Here is an 18996-nt window from a genome sequence, read left to right on the forward strand (position 1 = left end):
ATATAAAAATTATTTTTTTTTTTCTCTCCTTTTTTTAAAACGTTTTTTATTTAAAAAATCAAAGGAAAATTCGTGACAAAATTTTTTATAGGAGGCGGTGGTGGCGGCGGCGACGGCAGTGACGTCATCAAATTTTTACTTAATCCGTTTTAAAAGTATCCTTTTCGACAATTTCTAATTTTTTATAAAGTATAAAGAAAAAAGTTAATATTAAACATGGAAAGCTCAAAGGTATCGCGATCGCATTTATCGTTTCCCAACCGCTGCATGCACAAAAAAAATAATAAATTTTCATCATTATTATTACTATTATTACCATTAACAACCAAAAAAGAAAAAAAGAGACGTTCGCGTAGCTTGCGTTGATCGTATGTCAACCGTTCGTTCGTTTTTATATATAAATTATTATTTATTTGTTTAATATTTACTTGAACGTTTCGTCTGTGACGAAAAATGGATTCGGAGTTCTAAGCAATCCCGATTTGAATATGGTGACGGGTTGAGAGGGTTTATCTTCGTAATCGGTGGGCAACCTTTCGATCATGTGCACGACTCTTTGACCCGATAAAACCTAAAAAAACGACCATAATCGTTCGTTTATCCAAAAAAAAAAAAAAAAAAAAAACAACAACACATTCTATCGATTTTGTCTTAATTTAAAAAAAAAAAAGGAAAACGTTATCGGTCAACCGTCCGATTACATTATCATTATCATTATCATTTTACGTACTTTTCCGAAAACGACGTGAACCCCGTCGAGCCAGGGAGCAGGTGCGGTCGTTATGAAAAATTGACTCCCGTTAGAATCGGGACCCGAATTGGCCATGCTCAAAAAACCGGGTCCCTCGTGTCTCGCAATGAAATTTTCATCTGGGAAAGAATCTCCGTAAATACTTATGGAACCGGTACCATCTCCGTTAAGGACGTCGCCACCTTAACAAAACAAAAAAAAAAAAAAAAACAAATGCAACAACATGAAAAAAAAAAAAAAAAAAATTAAATTCTTCGTTTGAAGAATCGAAATTGTGACGTAATCAACATTACGACGAAACAAACCGTTTTTATAATCAAATGAAAACACACGCACACACGCGTGCTCATGACGTCACGACCATATTATTATCATCATCATTATTTTCCTCATTAATTAATGTGTGTTAGCTTTTTACATTTATATTGTTAAATTAACTCGAATTCGTGGACTTATCAAAAACAACGACAACGAGAACAACAACAACAACAACAACAACGTTATTTTTGCTTGTCGAACAAAAAAAAAAAAAATTTAAAAACTTTTCCAACGATTAAAACAAATAATAATAATAATAATAAATAAAATCGTTATTTTGATTAAAAAAAAAAAAAAAAAATTGCTTAGTCGAACGATAAACTCAAATATTTTCAAGGCGAATTTACTGAAAATTTATTTTACGTTACCAAAAACATAAAAATAGAAAACAATGAGTTGTCATTAACGAGAAAACAAAAACAAAAAAAGTTTATTAAATCGACTCATCATCAAGGTGATCGCGTATATATTTCTCTCTCTCTCTCTCTCTCTCTCAATAATTTCAAGGAACGGAAAAACCAATAATAATAATAAAAATAATTAAATTTCTCGTCTTGTAAAACTTTCAAATGGGGATGTAAAAACTTTGCAAAAATAATTTTTCCACTTCAAATTTCAACCCCGCAACGACTCGAGTTTTGGTGGGAGGGTGAGGGGTAGGGGTGAGTGGGGAATCCCATTTACCAAAAGACAAACACAAAATGACCGAAACAATAAAATTATTAAAAAGAAAAAAAATCACATTACCCTGTATCATGAAATTTTTGATGACTCTGTGAAAGCAGGATCCCCTATACGACACACCGTTCACTCCTCGCGTGGCCAAAGCGACGAAATTCCTCACAGTGTTGGGCACCAGTTGACCAAAGAGCCCGATGACGATTCTTCCGATGGGTTTGTCACCCACGGCGACGTCGAAATAAACCCTTTGCGTGACTTTGTACCGGTAACCCTGGAAAAAAAAATTTAACAAAATTAAAACTTTTTGCTTCAAACTTTGTCGGACGAACGACAACTTTCTGTCGACGACGAAGACGATGATGACGATGCTGGCTGATGGTGGTACCCCAACCATCACCACCACCACCACCCCGAAAATCATTTCAAAAAAAAAAAAAAAAATTAATTAAAATAATATCAATGAGTAATGGAAATTGCATACAACCTGGCAAAAAGTTATTAATGTAAATAAAGAAAAAATTAAAATTGTGATTCTCATATTTAATATGTCAAAAGTTCAAACATTCACTTTTAATATTATTTTACAATACTTTTTTTTTTTTTAAGTTAAATTGGAAAGAAAAAACAAATCAACCAACAAACAAACAAACAACAAACGCGAATTTTTTTTTTTAATTATTATTATTTATCCTTGCTTTTTCTACAAATCCAAATGAAATAATGACACGAGCGTTCGGACATTCTTTTTATTATAAATATTGAAACTTGATTGTCATTTACAAATTGTTTACAAATTATTACAACGAAATCGCGTGTGCGGTTGTTGTTGTTGTAGTGGGGGAAAAAGGGGTGGATGGGTGAGTATAATAAAAGGAGGTTTCTTCATTTGGTTTAACCGAACCACACACTCTCACCGATAATTATAAGTCTTCTTCACCTGTTCTTTCGACATTGTAATGCTTCCATTTTGATCATACGATAATTGAATTATATCTTTTCCCCCTCCCCCTTCCCCTTCCCCCTAGGAAAATTTAAAGGAGTTTGACCTCTTTCTTCCCCTCACATCGCCACCACTACCACCACCACCACCTCTTTTACCACCACCACCACCACCATCATCGTAGTCATAACTTTGTAATTCTCCTTTTTCACATTCGAACAAATAAATAAAATAATGGTAATAATAATAATAATAATGATGATGATGATGATGATGATGATAATAATAATAATAATAAAATTTGAAAAAAAAAAAAAATAAATAAATCTAAAAATAATTTTCGGACTAAAGCCAAACCCCGTCGATGCATTTAAAAAAAAAAAAAAAGTATACAACCACGTCTAGTTTGGCAGTAAGTACAATATGACAATCTCACTACAATTCACTTTCAGTTTTTTCCCACGTCCGATGCGTAAGTTTTCGTTTTTTCTTTCTAAAAACATTTTTTTTGGTTTAAATTTATTGTGATTTTTATAATTGACTGCGATTGACAAAATTTTATCTATATTATTATTATTATTATTATTATTTCTGTTGTTTTGGGTGGGTTCCCCACATAATAATAATAATAATAATTTCTCAACAACATATTGGCCTCATATTGAAATGTTGAAGGTCGCGTAGGTCAAAACTAGGTTACGCGATTTTACTAACTTTTCTTTTTTTTTTTTTTCATTGCGATTTTATTTTTTTTTATACGATCGTTACGAATTATTATTATTATTATTATTATGAAAAATTAAATTTATCAATTAATTTTTTTTTGTCGGGCGGATATCAATAAAAAAAAATCAGGTCAGTAAATTTAATAAATTAAAAAAAAAATTTCATTGTTCGTTTGTGCTCATCAATCATATAAAACGCGCCGCGCGAATTAATTACGACGATATCAATATGGGAAATTTTATCGGTTAAGTGCGTGTGCGTGTGCGTGCGTGAGTGCGTGAATGAGTGCGTGCGTGTGATACGCGTAAAAGCCGTGGAGGTAAAAAAAAGAAAAAAAAAAAAAAGAAAAAAAATTTAGTAGTTATTGATAGACGACGTTTGACGCAGTGAGAATTTTCTACGACTTAAAAGTTTCGTTCAATTATCATTATTAATATTTTTTTTTTTTGTTAAATCGTGAATAAAAGACTTTTTGTTGTTTGTGCGTGAAAATCGTTTTTAATAATAATAATAATGATTTGTATTTAGTCTTTTGAAAAAAAAAATGACGTCTTGAAGTAAAAACTTTTGGTTTTTTTTTTTTTTTAATAATTCGTCGGTATCAAACTCGGTAACCTGAAAATTATTATCTACCTGCCAGCTAATGATAATTAAAGTCATAATTAATCGATTATAAACGAGTTTTCACACACACACACACACGCATCACGTATGAGGTTGCCATGTCCTCCGTAAAGTAAAAAAATTTTCTCTTACGAAAAATTTAACCTTGAACCGTGTGTGGTAGTAGTAAGCAATAATATAACGCGAGTACTCTCTCTCTCTCTTTTTTATTATTTTTATTTTTCATCATTTGTTCTTTCACGCCGTGTGTGGTTTGAGGCTAGTAAGTAGAAATCGTCGTTTTTTTAAAAAAAAACAAATTAAGAAGCAACACATACAGTGTGATTTATCGACATGACACACCAAATGAATGCCAAAGGTTTTTTATCAAAAAAAAAAAAAAAAAAAAAACTTTCAAATCAATCATCGTGACCTTCGATGATAAATCATAAGGTTGACGAAAAAAAAAAAAAAAAAAACGTGACCGTTTAAAAACTATTTCGAATGAGACAAAAAAAACAAATAAAATAACTTTATCGAGTCGTTCAAAAAAAAAAAATTATTTTTCCTTTTTAAGGTATCATCATCATCCTAAACTATTCGTCAATATGGGTATCAGATTTCGTAAATTTGTGCTTACCGGCATTGCCGTGGGTGCGGGAGCTTACTTAACGACGTCCTACTTGTTAGAAAATCAAAATTTTCACATTAAAAACGTTTCGGCAGAGGAAGTCGTAGATGCCAGGCAAATGTATAGACGAGTCAAAAGGTCGCTCCCTCATCGTTCCGAACAAATTAAATCCCTTCAAAATGATTCTTTCGATGTTCTCATCATTGGCGGAGGTGCGACGGGATCAGGTTGTGCGTTGGATGCAGTTTCAAGAGGTCTTGTTGTTTCAAATATTCTATTAAATTTTGTGTTTAAAAAAAAAAATTACTAAAAAAATTTTTTCCGGATGGCGCGGCGATGACCTCTCGAATTTTTTTTACCTCTTTCGTTTATGATTTTTAAAGGTTTGAAAACGGCTTTGATTGAAGCCGATGATTTTGCATCGGGTACCAGTAGTCGAAGTACGAAACTTATCCACGGTGGAGTTAGGTATTTGCAAAAAGCCATAATGAACTTTGACGTCGAACAATATAACATGGTAAAAGAAGCTTTGCGAGAACGATCGAACATGCTCGAAATTGCTCCTCATTTAACGCGGCCTTTGCCCATCATGCTTCCCGTTTATAAGTAAGTGAAATTAATCCCTGGAAAAAAAAATTTATCATTTCATCGATATCTTATTCATTATTATCACATCCAGGTGGTGGCAAGTTCCGTACTATTGGTTCGGAATAAAAATGTATGATTTTGTTGCCGGATCAAAAACGGTCAAGAGTTCTTATTATTTGTCAAAAGAAACAGCCATTGAATTATTTCCAATGTTGAAAAAGGATAAATTGTGCGGAGCGATTGTGTACTACGACGGTAAGATGACTAAATAATCCATCGAATGTTTCTTTTGATTTTCCTTTATTATCGGGCCCTTTCCCTTCTGATGAAAAATTACAGTAAGTCAAAAACGGTAAAAATTCGGTGTTGAAGGGCAACAAGACGATGCCAGAATGTGCTTATCACTCGCTCTGACTGCAACGAGATACGGAGCAACAGTTGCCAACCATGTAAAATGCATTGACCTGCTTAAAAATAAAACGGAATCGGGTAAAGAGGTAATATGTGGAGTTCGAGCAAGAGACGAACTTACGAAAGAAGAATGGGATATTCCGGCTAAATGTGTCATAAATGCGACTGGACCTTTTACGGATACGATCAGAGAAATGGATGACCCTCAAGCCCGAAAAATTTGTTCTCCGAGCTCTGGCGTTCACGTGATTTTGCCCGGTTACTACAGGTAATTAAAATTTAACATTAAAAAGCCAAAACTTTACGAACGATTACAATAAAACTTTGTCTACTCATCAGTCCAGAACAAATGGGTTTATTGGATCCTTCCACTTCAGATGGTAGAGTAATTTTTTTTTTACCGTGGATGAAAGGAACGATCGCGGGAACCACGGATTTACCGTGTGAAATAACGCATAGTCCAAAACCTACAGAAGACGAAATACAGTTCATACTATCGGAAGTAAAACACTATTTAAATCCAGACGTTGAAGGTTAGATACGTTTTACATCGTAGTTTAAGGGTAAATTGTATTTTTTGTATTACTTTACACGTTTTACTCTCATTTACAGTTAGAAGAGGTGACGTTTTGTCAGCATGGAGTGGCATTCGCCCTCTTGTTTCAGATCCTAATAAACCAGACACTCAATCTTTGGCCAGAAATCATATTGTACATTCAAGTAAAAGTAACTTGATCACCATAGCTGGAGGAAAATGGACAACTTATAGAGCCATGGCGGAAGAAACCATTGACGAAGCCATAAAAGGTAATGCTGCAAGTTTTGCCAAACGTTTAAAGTTAAAAAGCAAGAGAAAACTTGTCTTTAAACAAAGAGATTTTATAGAGAATAATTTTAATGAAAATACCATTTTTTACTTATTCAAAATTTGAAACGATCGATTATTGAACAAAATAAAACGTTAAAATTTAGGCAATGATATGAATTATTGAAATGGCGATACCCAAAGCTGATAATGTTAGTAAAACGATGAAAAAACTAAACAAAACCTATTTTTCCTTGAAATCAATAAAGACTAACAAACAAAAATATTATTTAAATAAATATTTTGACTCTTTTTTTTTTTTTTTTTTAATAAAGTTTGTGATTTGAAACCAAAACATGAAGATTGTCAAACACTCAATTTAAAAATAGAAGGAGCTCACGGTTGGACTCCCACAATGTACATACGTTTAGTTCAAGATTTCGGTTTAGAAACGGAAGTGGCTCAACATTTAGCACAATCATACGGCGACAGAGCATTTGCGGTGGCCAAAATGGCAAGTTTAACAGGGAAAAGGTGGCCCATTTTGGGAAATAGAATTCATCCCGAATATCCTTACATCGAAGCTGAAGTTAGGTACGGAATTAGAGAATATGCTTGCTCTGCCGTTGACATGATCGCTCGAAGAATACGATTAGCTTTTCTAAACGTTCAAGCAGCTATGGAATCCCTGCCCGTGATAGTCGACATAATGGCAACGGAATTAAAATGGAGCGAAGAAGAAAAAAAAGTAAAATGATACACGACGTAAAAAAAAAACCTGAAATTACATGCCTTTTTTCAAACCGGTTTTTTTTTTTTTTTTTAATTTAATAAATAATTTTTACCAGAAACAATTGAATCAAGCCACATTATTTTTACAACAAGAAATGGGTCACTCGGTGAATAGAGCTTCCAAAGAAAAAATACCGATAAACCTGAGCAACGAAGAAGTTAAAATGTACATAAATCGATTCGAAATCATTGACAAAGACAAAAAAGGCTACGTGTCGATAAATGACCTTCGTCGAAGTTTAAAAGTAATCAATCACACCTAAAAAAAAATACTTTTTTTTTTTTTTTTTTTCTTAAAATTTCTCTCGGTACTATTTGAACTTAATTAACACATTTCTCGTATTTTATTTTCTAGCGATCGGGAGAAAACATATCCGGAGACGAATTACACGAAATATTAAATGAAATAGATACAAATATGAACGGACAAATAGAATTGGATGAATATTTACAGGTACTGAAGAAAAAAAAAAAAAAATTAGAGTACTGAATCGGTTTTTTTACTTACTTACATAAGGCGCAGTTTATAACAATGTTCCATAATTTTTTTCCTGGCAGATGATGTCCGCAATTAAATCAGGTGCAGTATCACATTCTAGATTTGCCAAAGTTGCCGAAATGGAAGAAGAACATCATAAAAAAGAAATGCTGAAAAAGAAAATATCAGTTGAAAGAAGTGGTGGTGGTTTATAAAAAAAAAAAAAAGACAAATTTTTTTTTAAAAAACTCCCTTAAAAACCAGTATTAATAATTTTTCTTAACATTTTAGCACAAAAAAAAAAAAAAATACAATTTGCTATCAATTGATAATTTTCTTTTACAAACTGTGAATTTTTTTTTTTTCATAATTAATTAATTAATTATCAATTTTTTAAATGAGATTAATTATAAAAAATTTGTTTAAATTAATTTAGTAATTTCCATTCTAATTTAAGTAAGTTGTGAGGGGATTACAAATATTTGAAAAAAATATCGCCTAGATAAACAAAACAAATGATGCAAAACTACTTGTTGGTTTGAGAATTTGAAATAAAAGAAAAATAAATGTTATTTTTTTACTAATTTAAAAACATTGACACAAACGGGTAAAAAACTAATTATATTAAATGGTTCGTACAATTAAAGCCGAAAAAAATGAAGAGATCTCAATCATCTCATCCAATAACGGTACAAAAAAGTGACCAATCTATCGTGAGGCAAAGATCTTTTCTCATTCATCATGGAGCAAATAAACAATCGGACACTTTTGAACACGAATTAAGTGAGCATAAAATTGAAAAAATATATGCAGAAGCAGAGGAATCATTTAACAAAGGCGATTTCGAAATAGCGTTAGTTAAATTTAGCAAGGGTGCTTCTTTAAAGCCTAAAAATGAGGCGTTCGCTTCAGGTGTGCAAAAATCAAAATTAGCAATAATAAATGATTTGAAAGAAAATGGTATTAATATGCAACATTTGAGGGAGGATGTAGAGGATAATGATTATAAGACAATGCCTTATCAAAAATCAGTCGACATTCAAAAAGGTTACAAAAAAAAAAAAATACAAATGAAAAACAGTTTACAAAATTTGTACAAAGAAACACCTGATTTTAAATCAGACACTGCTAGGTCTATATACACGCAATGTAAAAAACAAGATGTCCAAAGAGTGTTTAATTTAAAAGTACACGATGGTAAAGGCTATAAAATAATTCCAGCAACTGCGAGTGATGTTAAAGAATATTTGCAAGATAAAGATTATTTCAAAATGAAAGAACAAAATGCAAAGGAATGGAAAAAATTAAGAAGTGAAATGAATAAAAAATTAGCTGAAAAAGAAGCTTTCGAAAGATTCGAAAAAGAAGCTAAGGTATTGGAAGAAAAAAATACAATTAGACAATATTGCGAAGAACAAGTAATATTGATTGGCAGATATTATCAGAATAACAAAATCGAAGATGTAATAAGATTTTCCGAAAACTTTATAAAATATTTAAATAAAAAACCTGATAAAATGCTACCGAGAAAATGGATTTATTTGGCAACTGCTTTTAATTATTTAGGAAGAGCTTACATTGAAAAAGAAGATTTTGACAAAGCAAAGGCTTTTGGAGAAAAACTTTATAAAGTAGCCATTTCTTCGGCTAACAGTGAATTAATTACACAGAGCTACATTTTATCAGGTAAAGTTTATGTAAAATTTAGAAAATTCGAAGAAGCTGCCTTTGTATGGGAGAAATTAATTCCAATGATAGAAAATAGCGAAAAGAAAGCATGGCTTTTCCATGAAATTGGTAGATGTTATTTTGAAATGGGAAAATATGATACAAGTCACAAGTTTGGGGTAGATTCTGAATTTTGGGCAACCAAATGCTCCAATTCAAAATGGATTTGCTCAGCCAAAGTTTTACAAGGACAATGTGAAATGAAAAAAAATAATTATACCAATGCATATAAACTATTTGTCGAAGCTAAACATCACGCAGAGATAGTAAACGATGAAAGTATTCTAAAATATATAACATCGATTGAAGATTTACTTTTTTCAGCTTTACCAAAGCTAACCACAACTGAATCAGAAAAATTTGATGATTCTTGATGTATAATGTACGCGTACGATATTCAAAATTAACCCGAACTATAAATTTTTTTATATATTTACTTTATATTAAACAATTTTTTTAATAATTTTACAATAGTTTATCAAAGCATTAATTACATACCCAATCTTTATCCTTTATATTAGAAAAAAATGAAACCTCCATGATTATTAGCTTCTTTGATTAATTACTAGAATACGGGCGGCAAATACTTGTCGTGGAACTAGAATCGAAAAAGAGTTGAAAATGCAATTTCCGTAAAAATAATTTGGCGGTAAAAAATACATCCAACTGATTTATTTTTAAATTTTATTTTAATATATAAGATATAATTCTTTAAAAGAGCAAATAAAATTTTATAAAAAATAATATTAAACATTAGAGTATAGACTCAATCAAAGCCATGATTTTTTCTTTTATTAAATTTATTAAAAAGAAAAATAGATTTTTTTATATTTAAAAGTAAAGAACAAATATTTGACTTTGACATTTTTTCAAGGTTTTAATATAATTTTCTTTTTTTTTAAATTACTATTTAAAATATTTGGAATCTTTCATTAAATAATACTCCACCTTAAATTTAGAAATATTTTAAATTGAATTTTCTCTCAACAAAATCAGGAATTAAATAATTATAATAATCTTAGTTATTATAATATACGAAATTATAATCATGCATAGGATAAAGGGTGTTCCTAGGGTGTAACGATATAAATCAAAGTGAGAGTAAATCTCCCTCCTTTCCTCCTCTTCTAAGTTAAGATTAAGACGAAGGGGCGGTTTCTCTCATTAAATTTCTCAGACTTGTAAAGATTAAATGTTTCTCGCATACTGAAATTATTCAGTCACTTTTCCACCGTAACGGGAAAACAAAGAGCCTTATACATAATTCGGCATGGCTTTAAAAGGATTTTTCGTATTTATTATCTTACCAAAAGCATGTGCATTTAAAGTCGACTCGTTATGAGATTATATAAACTCAAACATGACAGTAGCAAGCACTAAAAAAACGTTAGCGTTTGGTTTAACTTATTTTTATTTTTCATTAAATTACTTTTAAAATATTATTTAAAACTATGTTTATCTTATGGGGAAAAAATTAAGCTTGTTGTGTTGAGGCGTTCACAGCTGCCAATCAGGCTCCTCTTGGGCTCGGCTTGGGTTGCGCTAGCTACATCAAGCCTCGCCAGTTGTCTGGTAATGTAGTAACGCCCAGGATATTTATTATTTTATAAAAATTTTGAAAACAAATTTTTTTAGATCATATAATTTTTTAAAAAAATGTGTAAATAATGTTTGTGAATATTTTATAATCTGTAGTATAATAAAGTGTTTTCATTACTAACATGTAAAACCTAAAAGATAGATCTTTTTTAGAATTTTTGTCAAGGACTTCCGAACATATTTTAAAATGCGATGTTGCAATGTTACGGTTATTTGTAAACATGGTGATGTTTTTTTGGCGTAAAAATATTCTTATGTCATTTAAAAACACATAATGTCTTCATCGGATTCTAATACTGGTGATGTAAAAATCAAAACTGAAGTTCTACTGCCCAATTCCACGCCTCAGGTCAGTATGTGTGGTCCGTGGGCGGGGGGAGGTCGGTAGGAGGCTATGGCCTACGATCTCTGTGCCATTATTCATTGTTGCCAAGTCATTGCCCTAAGTATTGATTTGTTTTTAATAAAATTTTTTTTTTTTATTGAAATCCGTCTTATTGAGTAGTTTTATATAAATAATAAAACTACTTATTTTCATACCTTTTGAAATTCTTAAAAGTAAATTTTATGTTTTAAATTCAATGTAATAAGAGTTTTCTTACAAGTTTTTCTCTTATAAATTTCATATTTACTATTTCGTAGCACTTATTCAGACCGTTTTATTTGATTTAATTACAAAAGTTGGTATTATTTTAAAAAATGACAATCGGTAAAAATTTTTAGGACACCCAACCTTCTCCTTTAGCTTTGTTAGCTGCTACTTGTAGTAAAATTGGTGGTGTTAATCAAGCGCAACAAAATGAACAGCAATCTGATGGACATTCAAATCAAAGTAATACAGTTGCTCAAGCCATTCAAGCAGGGCAAATTAGAGTGGTCAGTGCAGCTGTGCTGCAACAACTTCAAGAACAACAAAATAGATCACAAGCTCAAGGTCAAACACAGGTAATACACAGAGATAATTCACTCTAACAATTAAAAACTTACAAAAAATTAATGTGTGTGTTTTTTTTTTACTAGCCTCAAGTTATAACTTTATCTCAGTTACAAAATTTTTTACCTCCACTTCAGCAGCAAACTTCAACAGCTTCAGATACCCAACAAGATGTTAAAGTTTTTACTTCAGCATCCGGAAATTCTAATCAGTTACCTGGTGTGGTGTCTGTTCAGGGCTTACCGACTCAATTGTTTCAAGTTAGAAAAATAAACAAGATTTTTATTTTATAAATTGATTTCGTTTAATTAAAAATAATTTAATTTATTCTCATTAAAGGCATCAAACACTGGAAACCCGAATGCTGGTTTTAATGTTGTGCACCCAGTTCAAACTATAAATATAGATGGTCAAGAAGCCTTGTTTATTCCTACAGCCATGACAAATTTAGGAGGTCAATTCATACCAGGTGGTCAAGTTGTTAGGCCGAACGTTCTGCAAACAATTCAGCTTCCGAATGGTATAGCAGTTTAAATTATTTTTTTTGAAAAGTTTTACATTCAGTTGCTTAACTGCACATATTTAAAAAATTTTTAAGGTCAAAGTTTATCGGTAAGACCTCAAATAATGCAAATGTCAGCTGTCCAGCAAACTGTTCCAGTTCAAGTTCCTATTTCTTCTGCCAATGGCCAAACTATTTATCAAACAGTTCACTTTCCACTTCATGCATTCGGTTCAAATGTACCAGGGCTCTTTCAAACTGCAGGACAACCTGTTCAAATGCTACCAGCATTAACATCTGTAAGTAATTACAATAAATATAAGTCAATTTTTAATATTAAAAGGTGTATTTTAGCGATTGTTTTAATATAATTATTTTAGATGTCAGCTGTACCACAGCCTCAAGTAGCTCAAATCATTACACCTTCTGGGCAAATTCAGCAGATACAATTAACTCAATTAGGTGGAGGCTTAGCAGGGTCTAATGTATTGCCTCAAACAAATCATGCTAATATAATTACTCAAAGTTCTCAATCAAATCTCATGCCCACCAGTCAACCCAATGTGATTGCTTCACAAGGAAATCAAGGTAGCATGATTGCACAAACCAGTCAAAATAATATGATAAGTCAAGCTAACATTCTTGGTCCAGCAAATCATTCAAATTTGATTACTCAGGTATGTTTTTCAAAAAATTTATGACAATCAAAATAAAATACGTTTTCATAATTTTAACAACAAATGTACATGTTTTAGTCGCAACAAATTATAAGTTCGAGTAATGCTTCCCATGCTGCGACAACTACTTCTTGGTGTACCACAGCTACCCCGACACCTAGTGTAACTGTACAAACAATATCTGCCCCTACGATTTTAAATTCCGCAGAATCTCAGCAACAGCAGCAACAACAACAACAACAACAGCAGCAACAACAGCAACAACAACAACAAAATTTATTGCACTCATTAGGACTTACTCAACAATTTACTTTAGCTGTACCAGGTACTTTTTTAAATTTTTAAAGTTAGATTCTAAGAAAAACATTTTTTTTGTAATAAACTTATTTTGTGTTTTAGGGTCTCAAAATCAACAACCAGTAACTGTTATTCCTGCTAGTAATATTGCCAATTTGGCACAGGCAAGACCAAATATTGGTCTCATTCAAACCTTTCTCGTACAAAACGTTCCAGGTTTGGGTCCGGTGCAAGTTATACCTGCTAGCGCGTTTCAGTCTCAACAAACACAACCATCTCAAACCATACAAGGTCTACCTTTAGGTACTCAAATAATTCGTAAGTATTTTTTGTTCTTTCTCTATTAACTTAATAAGAAAAAGCAATAATTTTTAAAAGGATTCTACTAAGTTAAAAATACTAAAAAACTAATATATAATTTCATTATTTTCAAACAGAAACTGGTCAACAGGTTCAAGAAGTTGTTGATCCTCCCAAATGGCAAATAGTTACAGTACCTTCCATTCCTGTAGCTAATAATAATAATCAAAATAATATATCTCAGTCAATTAATGACATATCTTTCAATGATGAAGATGGGCCAAAACAAAAAATTAGAAGAGTGGCTTGCTCTTGTCCTAACTGTGTCGAAAATGATAGAAATATGAGGTATGAGACTTTCCTTATTTAGTACATTTTGAGACATTCACGTATTAAAGTTTTTTTTTTTTTCACATTACAAATAAAAGGGCTGGCGGTGAAAGAGTTTTAAAAAGGCAACATATATGTCATATAGCTGGTTGCAATAAAGTATACGGGAAAACATCTCACCTGAGAGCACATCTCAGATGGCATTCTGGAGACAGACCTTTTATATGCACTTGGATGTATTGTGGTAAAAGATTTACTCGATCCGATGAACTTCAGGTATGATCATGATTAATTTATTATTTACGTACTGATAGTAGTTTATATATTTATTATCAATTATTGATTTTTCAGAGACATAGAAGAACTCATACGGGTGAAAAAAGGTTTCAGTGTCCGGATTGTCAAAAGAAATTCATGCGAAGCGATCATCTTTCGAAACACATAAAAACTCACCAAAAACAAAAATTAATGGTAAATACATGTCGATATCAGTGTAAACAGGAATCGTATTTATTTTTACATTAAAAAAAAAAAAAAAAATTAAATTTTCAGGAAGCTGCCACATCGACAATTTCCCTACTCACGGAAGATTCTTCGAGCGAAGAAAATAAAATGATGATTCACGATTTAAATGGCGAAGGAGATCACGATTTAGTGTCACATTCTGAAAATACGTAAAAAAAAAAAATAATAATAATAACACGTGGACACAACGTATTTCGGAGACAATAATTTGTTCTGTGGTAAATAATAATAATAATAATAATAATAATAATAATAAATTTAGTTAATTTTTGTAACTAGCCGATGAATTACCGGAATGATTTTCCGGTAACTAAAAAAAACTTATACATTATTGTCTAGTCATAATAAAGCGTTATTTTTACATAATTTTTTTTCAAATTTTTTAAAATTATCGGCGAAATCTCTTTAAAAATAAATAAATAAATAATATTTTAAAATCAAAGTCAAATTATGTAGAAATTAATAATAATAATAAAAACTCATTCGAAAAAAAAATAATAATTATTATTAATAATTTATGTGAATGGAAAGGAGAAGAAAAATTATTTTTGATGAATAATAATAACAGACTGCATTAAAATTTGTACAAAATAATAATAATAATGAATTAAAGGAAATGAATAGAAATAATGAAAATGAAAATAAATAACCAAAAAATGATGTAAAGAAAGAATGGAAGAAAGAGAAAAGTTCAAAAACCAAACGTGCCTTTATTTATTAATTAATTTTTTTTTTTTTTTTTTTTTGTAACATTTATTAAATAAATTGTAGAAAATTTTATTTTAACGAACAAAACAGTTAAAAATACTTATTTTTATTAAATTAATAATTATTAAAATAATTTTCAAAAAAAAAGCACATAACGTTTATTAATTATTTAAAAAAAAAAAAACAGCAGTCAGTGATTTTGCACCGTAAATTTCAATTAAAAAATTCAAATTTAATTTGCTTTAAAATAAAGAAAAAAAAAAAAAGTCACTCATATTTTTATTTTTAAAATAAAATTGTGTTCATAAATTGTGATTGATTGATTGATTGATTATTGCACCGTCTTACCGTTTTCTTATTGGTAAGAGAAAAATAATAATTTATTATTATTATTATTTAGTTTTTAATCACCCGAGCAATTCGTTTTTATAGCTTTTTCTTTTTTTTTTTTTTTTTTTGTAAGAAAAATTTAATTGAAAATTATTAAAGGAGCAAAAAAAAAAGAAATTTGTGCACAAAATTTTTATGAACATTTTGTAAATTATTTTTATAATAATAATAATAATATATATATATACATAAATATATATAAAAATTAAAAATTTATACAATTATTTTTACCAATGATTTAAACAAAAAAAAAAAAAATAGGTAGTAGCATCTGTAATAATAAAAAAAATAGTAATATGAATAATAATAATAATAATAAATTGTTATAATTATTTAATTAATTTGATTTAAATAATTTAATAATTTGAAATAGAAAACAAAAGAAATTTTTTTTTTTTAATTATGTAAAAATAAACGCTTTTTAATTTAAAAATTTTTTTTTGAAAATTTTTAAAAAGGAAGGAGGACCCCCAAATGAAAACTTTTTATGTTTTTTTTTACGAAAAAGTAAAATAATAATGATTTACGTTACCAAAACAGTTAAAATAATAATAATCATAATAATAATAATAATAAAGAAAATTAAATTTATTAAAGTTAATATTTATGTTGCAATTTTTTTTTTTTTTTTTTTTGTATTGAAAGAATAATGATGATAATTATAACAAATTGTACATTTTTTTTTTAAAATAAAAAAAAGTTTAATATATAAAATAATAATTAAATGAAAAAAATTATTTTTAGATTATTTTTTTTAAATGAAAAAAAAAACACTTTAACGGTTTTTTAATGATAAGTAAATGATTGCTTTTAAAATACGATTTATTATATTTAAAAAATTTTTTATTCGAATGAGTCGGTTAAAACATGAAATAATAATGATTAATCATTAAAAAAAAATTATAAGTCACGTTAGTTAAGTTTTATCCGGTTTTTATGTTGAATTTAGTTTTTAAAAAAAATTTTCCCTCGAGGTAAAATAAAAAACTTGCAAGTTAAGTTATTATTATTTTAAGGACGCAGAGACGGAATTTTAATTTGTTATTTTGTCCTTCAAATACGCGTAAATAAGTTTTTATTAAAATTAATTTCATTTTTTTTTAAATAAGTAATTAAAATCCAAAATTCCAAAAGGAAATTCGAATGGTGTTTAAAATTTAACAACTTTTTGTTTTTTTTTTTTTGCTTAAATAATTAACCAATGAGAGCAAAAAGAAATTTATAGCAAAGAGGAAAAACGTGAATAATGATTTGCTACGGTTTAAATCTCCGGTAGGCGGCCGGTTTCCCTTAAAAAGAGTTGTCATTTCAAATATGTTTTGAAAAGAAAAAAAAACGATTTAATTTTTTTTAGTTGACTGCATAAGATTTTTTTTTTTTCGTTTTAATTTCATGTCGCCATTTAACTTTTGTATTTTATTAATAATCGAATTTTTTTTTAATTACAAATATAGAAAATAAATTTTTATAGAATTAATAATAATATTTTCATTAAAACATTTTTTAATAGGTAGGATAATAATATCAAATATGTAAATCTTTTTCGTTTTATTTATATTCGTAAATTAAATTAAATTAAATTAAAAATTTTTTTTTAGTGTGTTTGATTTGATACAAAGCCAAAGGAATATAAAATCAGTCATTTATTGCGAAATATTGATAAATAAAATTTTTTAGGTGATAGTTGTCAAAAATAATATAATTGGGGTTTGGCGTGGAATGGCCGATCGTGATTGGAGACCTTTCGTATATGGAGGTCTAGCATCATGTGCTGCTGAATTTGGTATTGTTATCATTATTCAGTTTATTTGTCAGATGTTTTAAATATTGAATACCATCAATAAGAAATTTCGTTCCTTTCAGGTACATTTCCAATAGATACAACCAAAACTCGACTCCAAATCCAAGGGCAAAAATTTGGTGCAACTCATGCCAAACTTCGATATCATGGTATGATTGATGCTTTTTTTCAAATATCAAAACAAGAAGGATTTCAAGCTTTGTATGCAGGGTATGTAAAATCAAAGTTTTATAAATAATTTAAATAATTTTTTGTTTTTTATTATATTTAAATGTATTAATTCTTAATAACTTTTTTTTTTTTTATTAAAATGTCGTATTATATCGATATACCTTTCATGGTACTATTTATAAACTTTTTTTTTAAATTAAAATTTAATGATTCATATTATTATTTATTTAAAATTATAATTCATATGTTAGATTAAATTTAATCTTAAAATTCATTTCATTATTTACATTTTGAATTTTTGTCATTTTGCTTTTTGGCTAACAACACAAATATATTAACCAAGAGGTTTTTATAAATAATTTTAATTAAGAAATCATTTTTATGGAAATCATGCTTTTTCTGTTTGTGTTGTCAGCTGATTATTACTTTACAGATCCTGAGTGAAGAAGAATGGAACATGAGCAATTGAACAGTCTTTTATCGAACTGTACAGCTGTTAAGAAGTAGCGGTGTGTAGAAAATATTTTCATTTTATAAACGATATGTAAAAAAATATTTTTGTTTATCAGTTATTAGTTGTCTATCAAATTGTTATTTTCTGATTATGTAATAAGTTTAATTTTTACATACTAAGCAAAAATGCTATTCTAAACCTTGATAAAATATTATTTTGTCAAAAACATAAATGAATTTTTAATTTTTTTTTTTTTTTTTTTTTTTTTACTTCAAAGAAATGTATTACTCGAGTAGGAAATCGTAAAATTTTATTCAATGTCATCTAAAAAAATTTTTTAAAATCATAAATAAATATAATTAAATGTTTTTACCCCTTTTTTCTAATAATACAAATTTAAAATGAATATTTTTTACAAAAGTATTTTTTATTTTTTAATTTTTTTTTGTTAACAGCATAGCACCAGCAGTTTTGAGGCAAGCCACTTATGGAACGATAAAATTTGGAACTTATTATTCGTTAAAAAAACTATTTAAACAAAATGAAGAAGATTTGGTGGTGAATGTGGGGTGTGCTATTGTAGCAGGAGTTATTTCTAGTAGTATAGCTAATCCAACTGATGTTTTAAAGGTTAGAATGCAAGTCCTAGGTGTTCAAAGAAATGGCATTGTAGCATCATTCGCTGAAATTTATAAACTCGAAGGGATTTTCGGACTTTGGAGAGTAAGATGAATAAATTTTTTTTTTTTCACACGTTTATTTTTTGCATAATTTATTATGCAAAATTATATTGATTTTTAATAAATTACTTTCAGGGCGTTGGTCCCACATCTCAAAGAGCAGCAGTTATTGCTGC

General features: G+C 29.0%; 5 protein-coding genes across 5 annotated transcripts; 4 read left to right on the top strand and 1 right to left on the bottom strand.

Annotated features, from left to right (window-relative positions):
• Positions 1-139: 139 nt before the first annotated feature.
• Positions 140-2144, bottom strand: Phum_PHUM363900 (peptidyl-prolyl cis-trans isomerase C, putative; the record flags this gene model as incomplete). Its single annotated transcript, XM_002428072.1, has 5 exons — positions 140-263; positions 429-571; positions 731-933; positions 1817-2021; positions 2076-2144. The coding sequence occupies 5 exons, from the start codon at positions 2142-2144 to the stop codon at positions 140-142; spliced, it is 744 nt and encodes a 247-aa protein (XP_002428117.1).
• Positions 2145-4627: 2483 nt separating this feature from the next.
• Phum_PHUM363910 (glycerol-3-phosphate dehydrogenase, putative) lies at positions 4628-8053 on the top strand (the record flags this gene model as incomplete). The annotated part of the gene is made up of 11 exons (XM_002428073.1): positions 4628-4904; positions 5034-5256; positions 5330-5493; positions 5611-5917; positions 5989-6182; positions 6262-6456; positions 6790-7202; positions 7303-7491; positions 7602-7700; positions 7805-7928; positions 8016-8053. The coding sequence occupies 11 exons, from the start codon at positions 4628-4630 to the stop codon at positions 8051-8053; spliced, it is 2223 nt and encodes a 740-aa protein (XP_002428118.1).
• Positions 8054-8380: 327 nt separating this feature from the next.
• On the top strand, positions 8381-9826 carry Phum_PHUM363920 (uncharacterized protein; the record flags this gene model as incomplete). Its single annotated transcript, XM_002428074.1, has 2 exons — positions 8381-8771; positions 8826-9826. The coding sequence occupies 2 exons, from the start codon at positions 8381-8383 to the stop codon at positions 9824-9826; spliced, it is 1392 nt and encodes a 463-aa protein (XP_002428119.1).
• Positions 9827-11325: 1499 nt separating this feature from the next.
• Positions 11326-14769, top strand: Phum_PHUM363930 (transcription factor Sp4, putative; the record flags this gene model as incomplete). The annotated part of the gene is made up of 12 exons (XM_002428075.1): positions 11326-11400; positions 11775-11996; positions 12072-12245; positions 12325-12505; positions 12584-12786; positions 12868-13164; positions 13243-13489; positions 13564-13779; positions 13899-14109; positions 14190-14367; positions 14443-14562; positions 14644-14769. The coding sequence occupies 12 exons, from the start codon at positions 11326-11328 to the stop codon at positions 14767-14769; spliced, it is 2250 nt and encodes a 749-aa protein (XP_002428120.1).
• Positions 14770-17433: 2664 nt separating this feature from the next.
• Positions 17434-18991, top strand: Phum_PHUM363940 (mitochondrial uncoupling protein, putative; the record flags this gene model as incomplete). The annotated part of the gene is made up of 4 exons (XM_002428076.1): positions 17434-17497; positions 17578-17725; positions 18596-18863; positions 18956-18991. Coding segments are annotated over 4 exons (516 nt in total), but the record flags the coding sequence as incomplete, so codon positions are not given.
• Positions 18992-18996: the final 5 nt, after the last annotated feature.

The sequence above is a fragment of the Pediculus humanus genome, genomic scaffold, assembly GCF_000006295.1.
Source record: "Pediculus humanus corporis 1103172107781 genomic scaffold, whole genome shotgun sequence".
Classification (NCBI taxonomy): Eukaryota; Metazoa; Arthropoda; class Insecta; order Psocodea; family Pediculidae; genus Pediculus; species Pediculus humanus.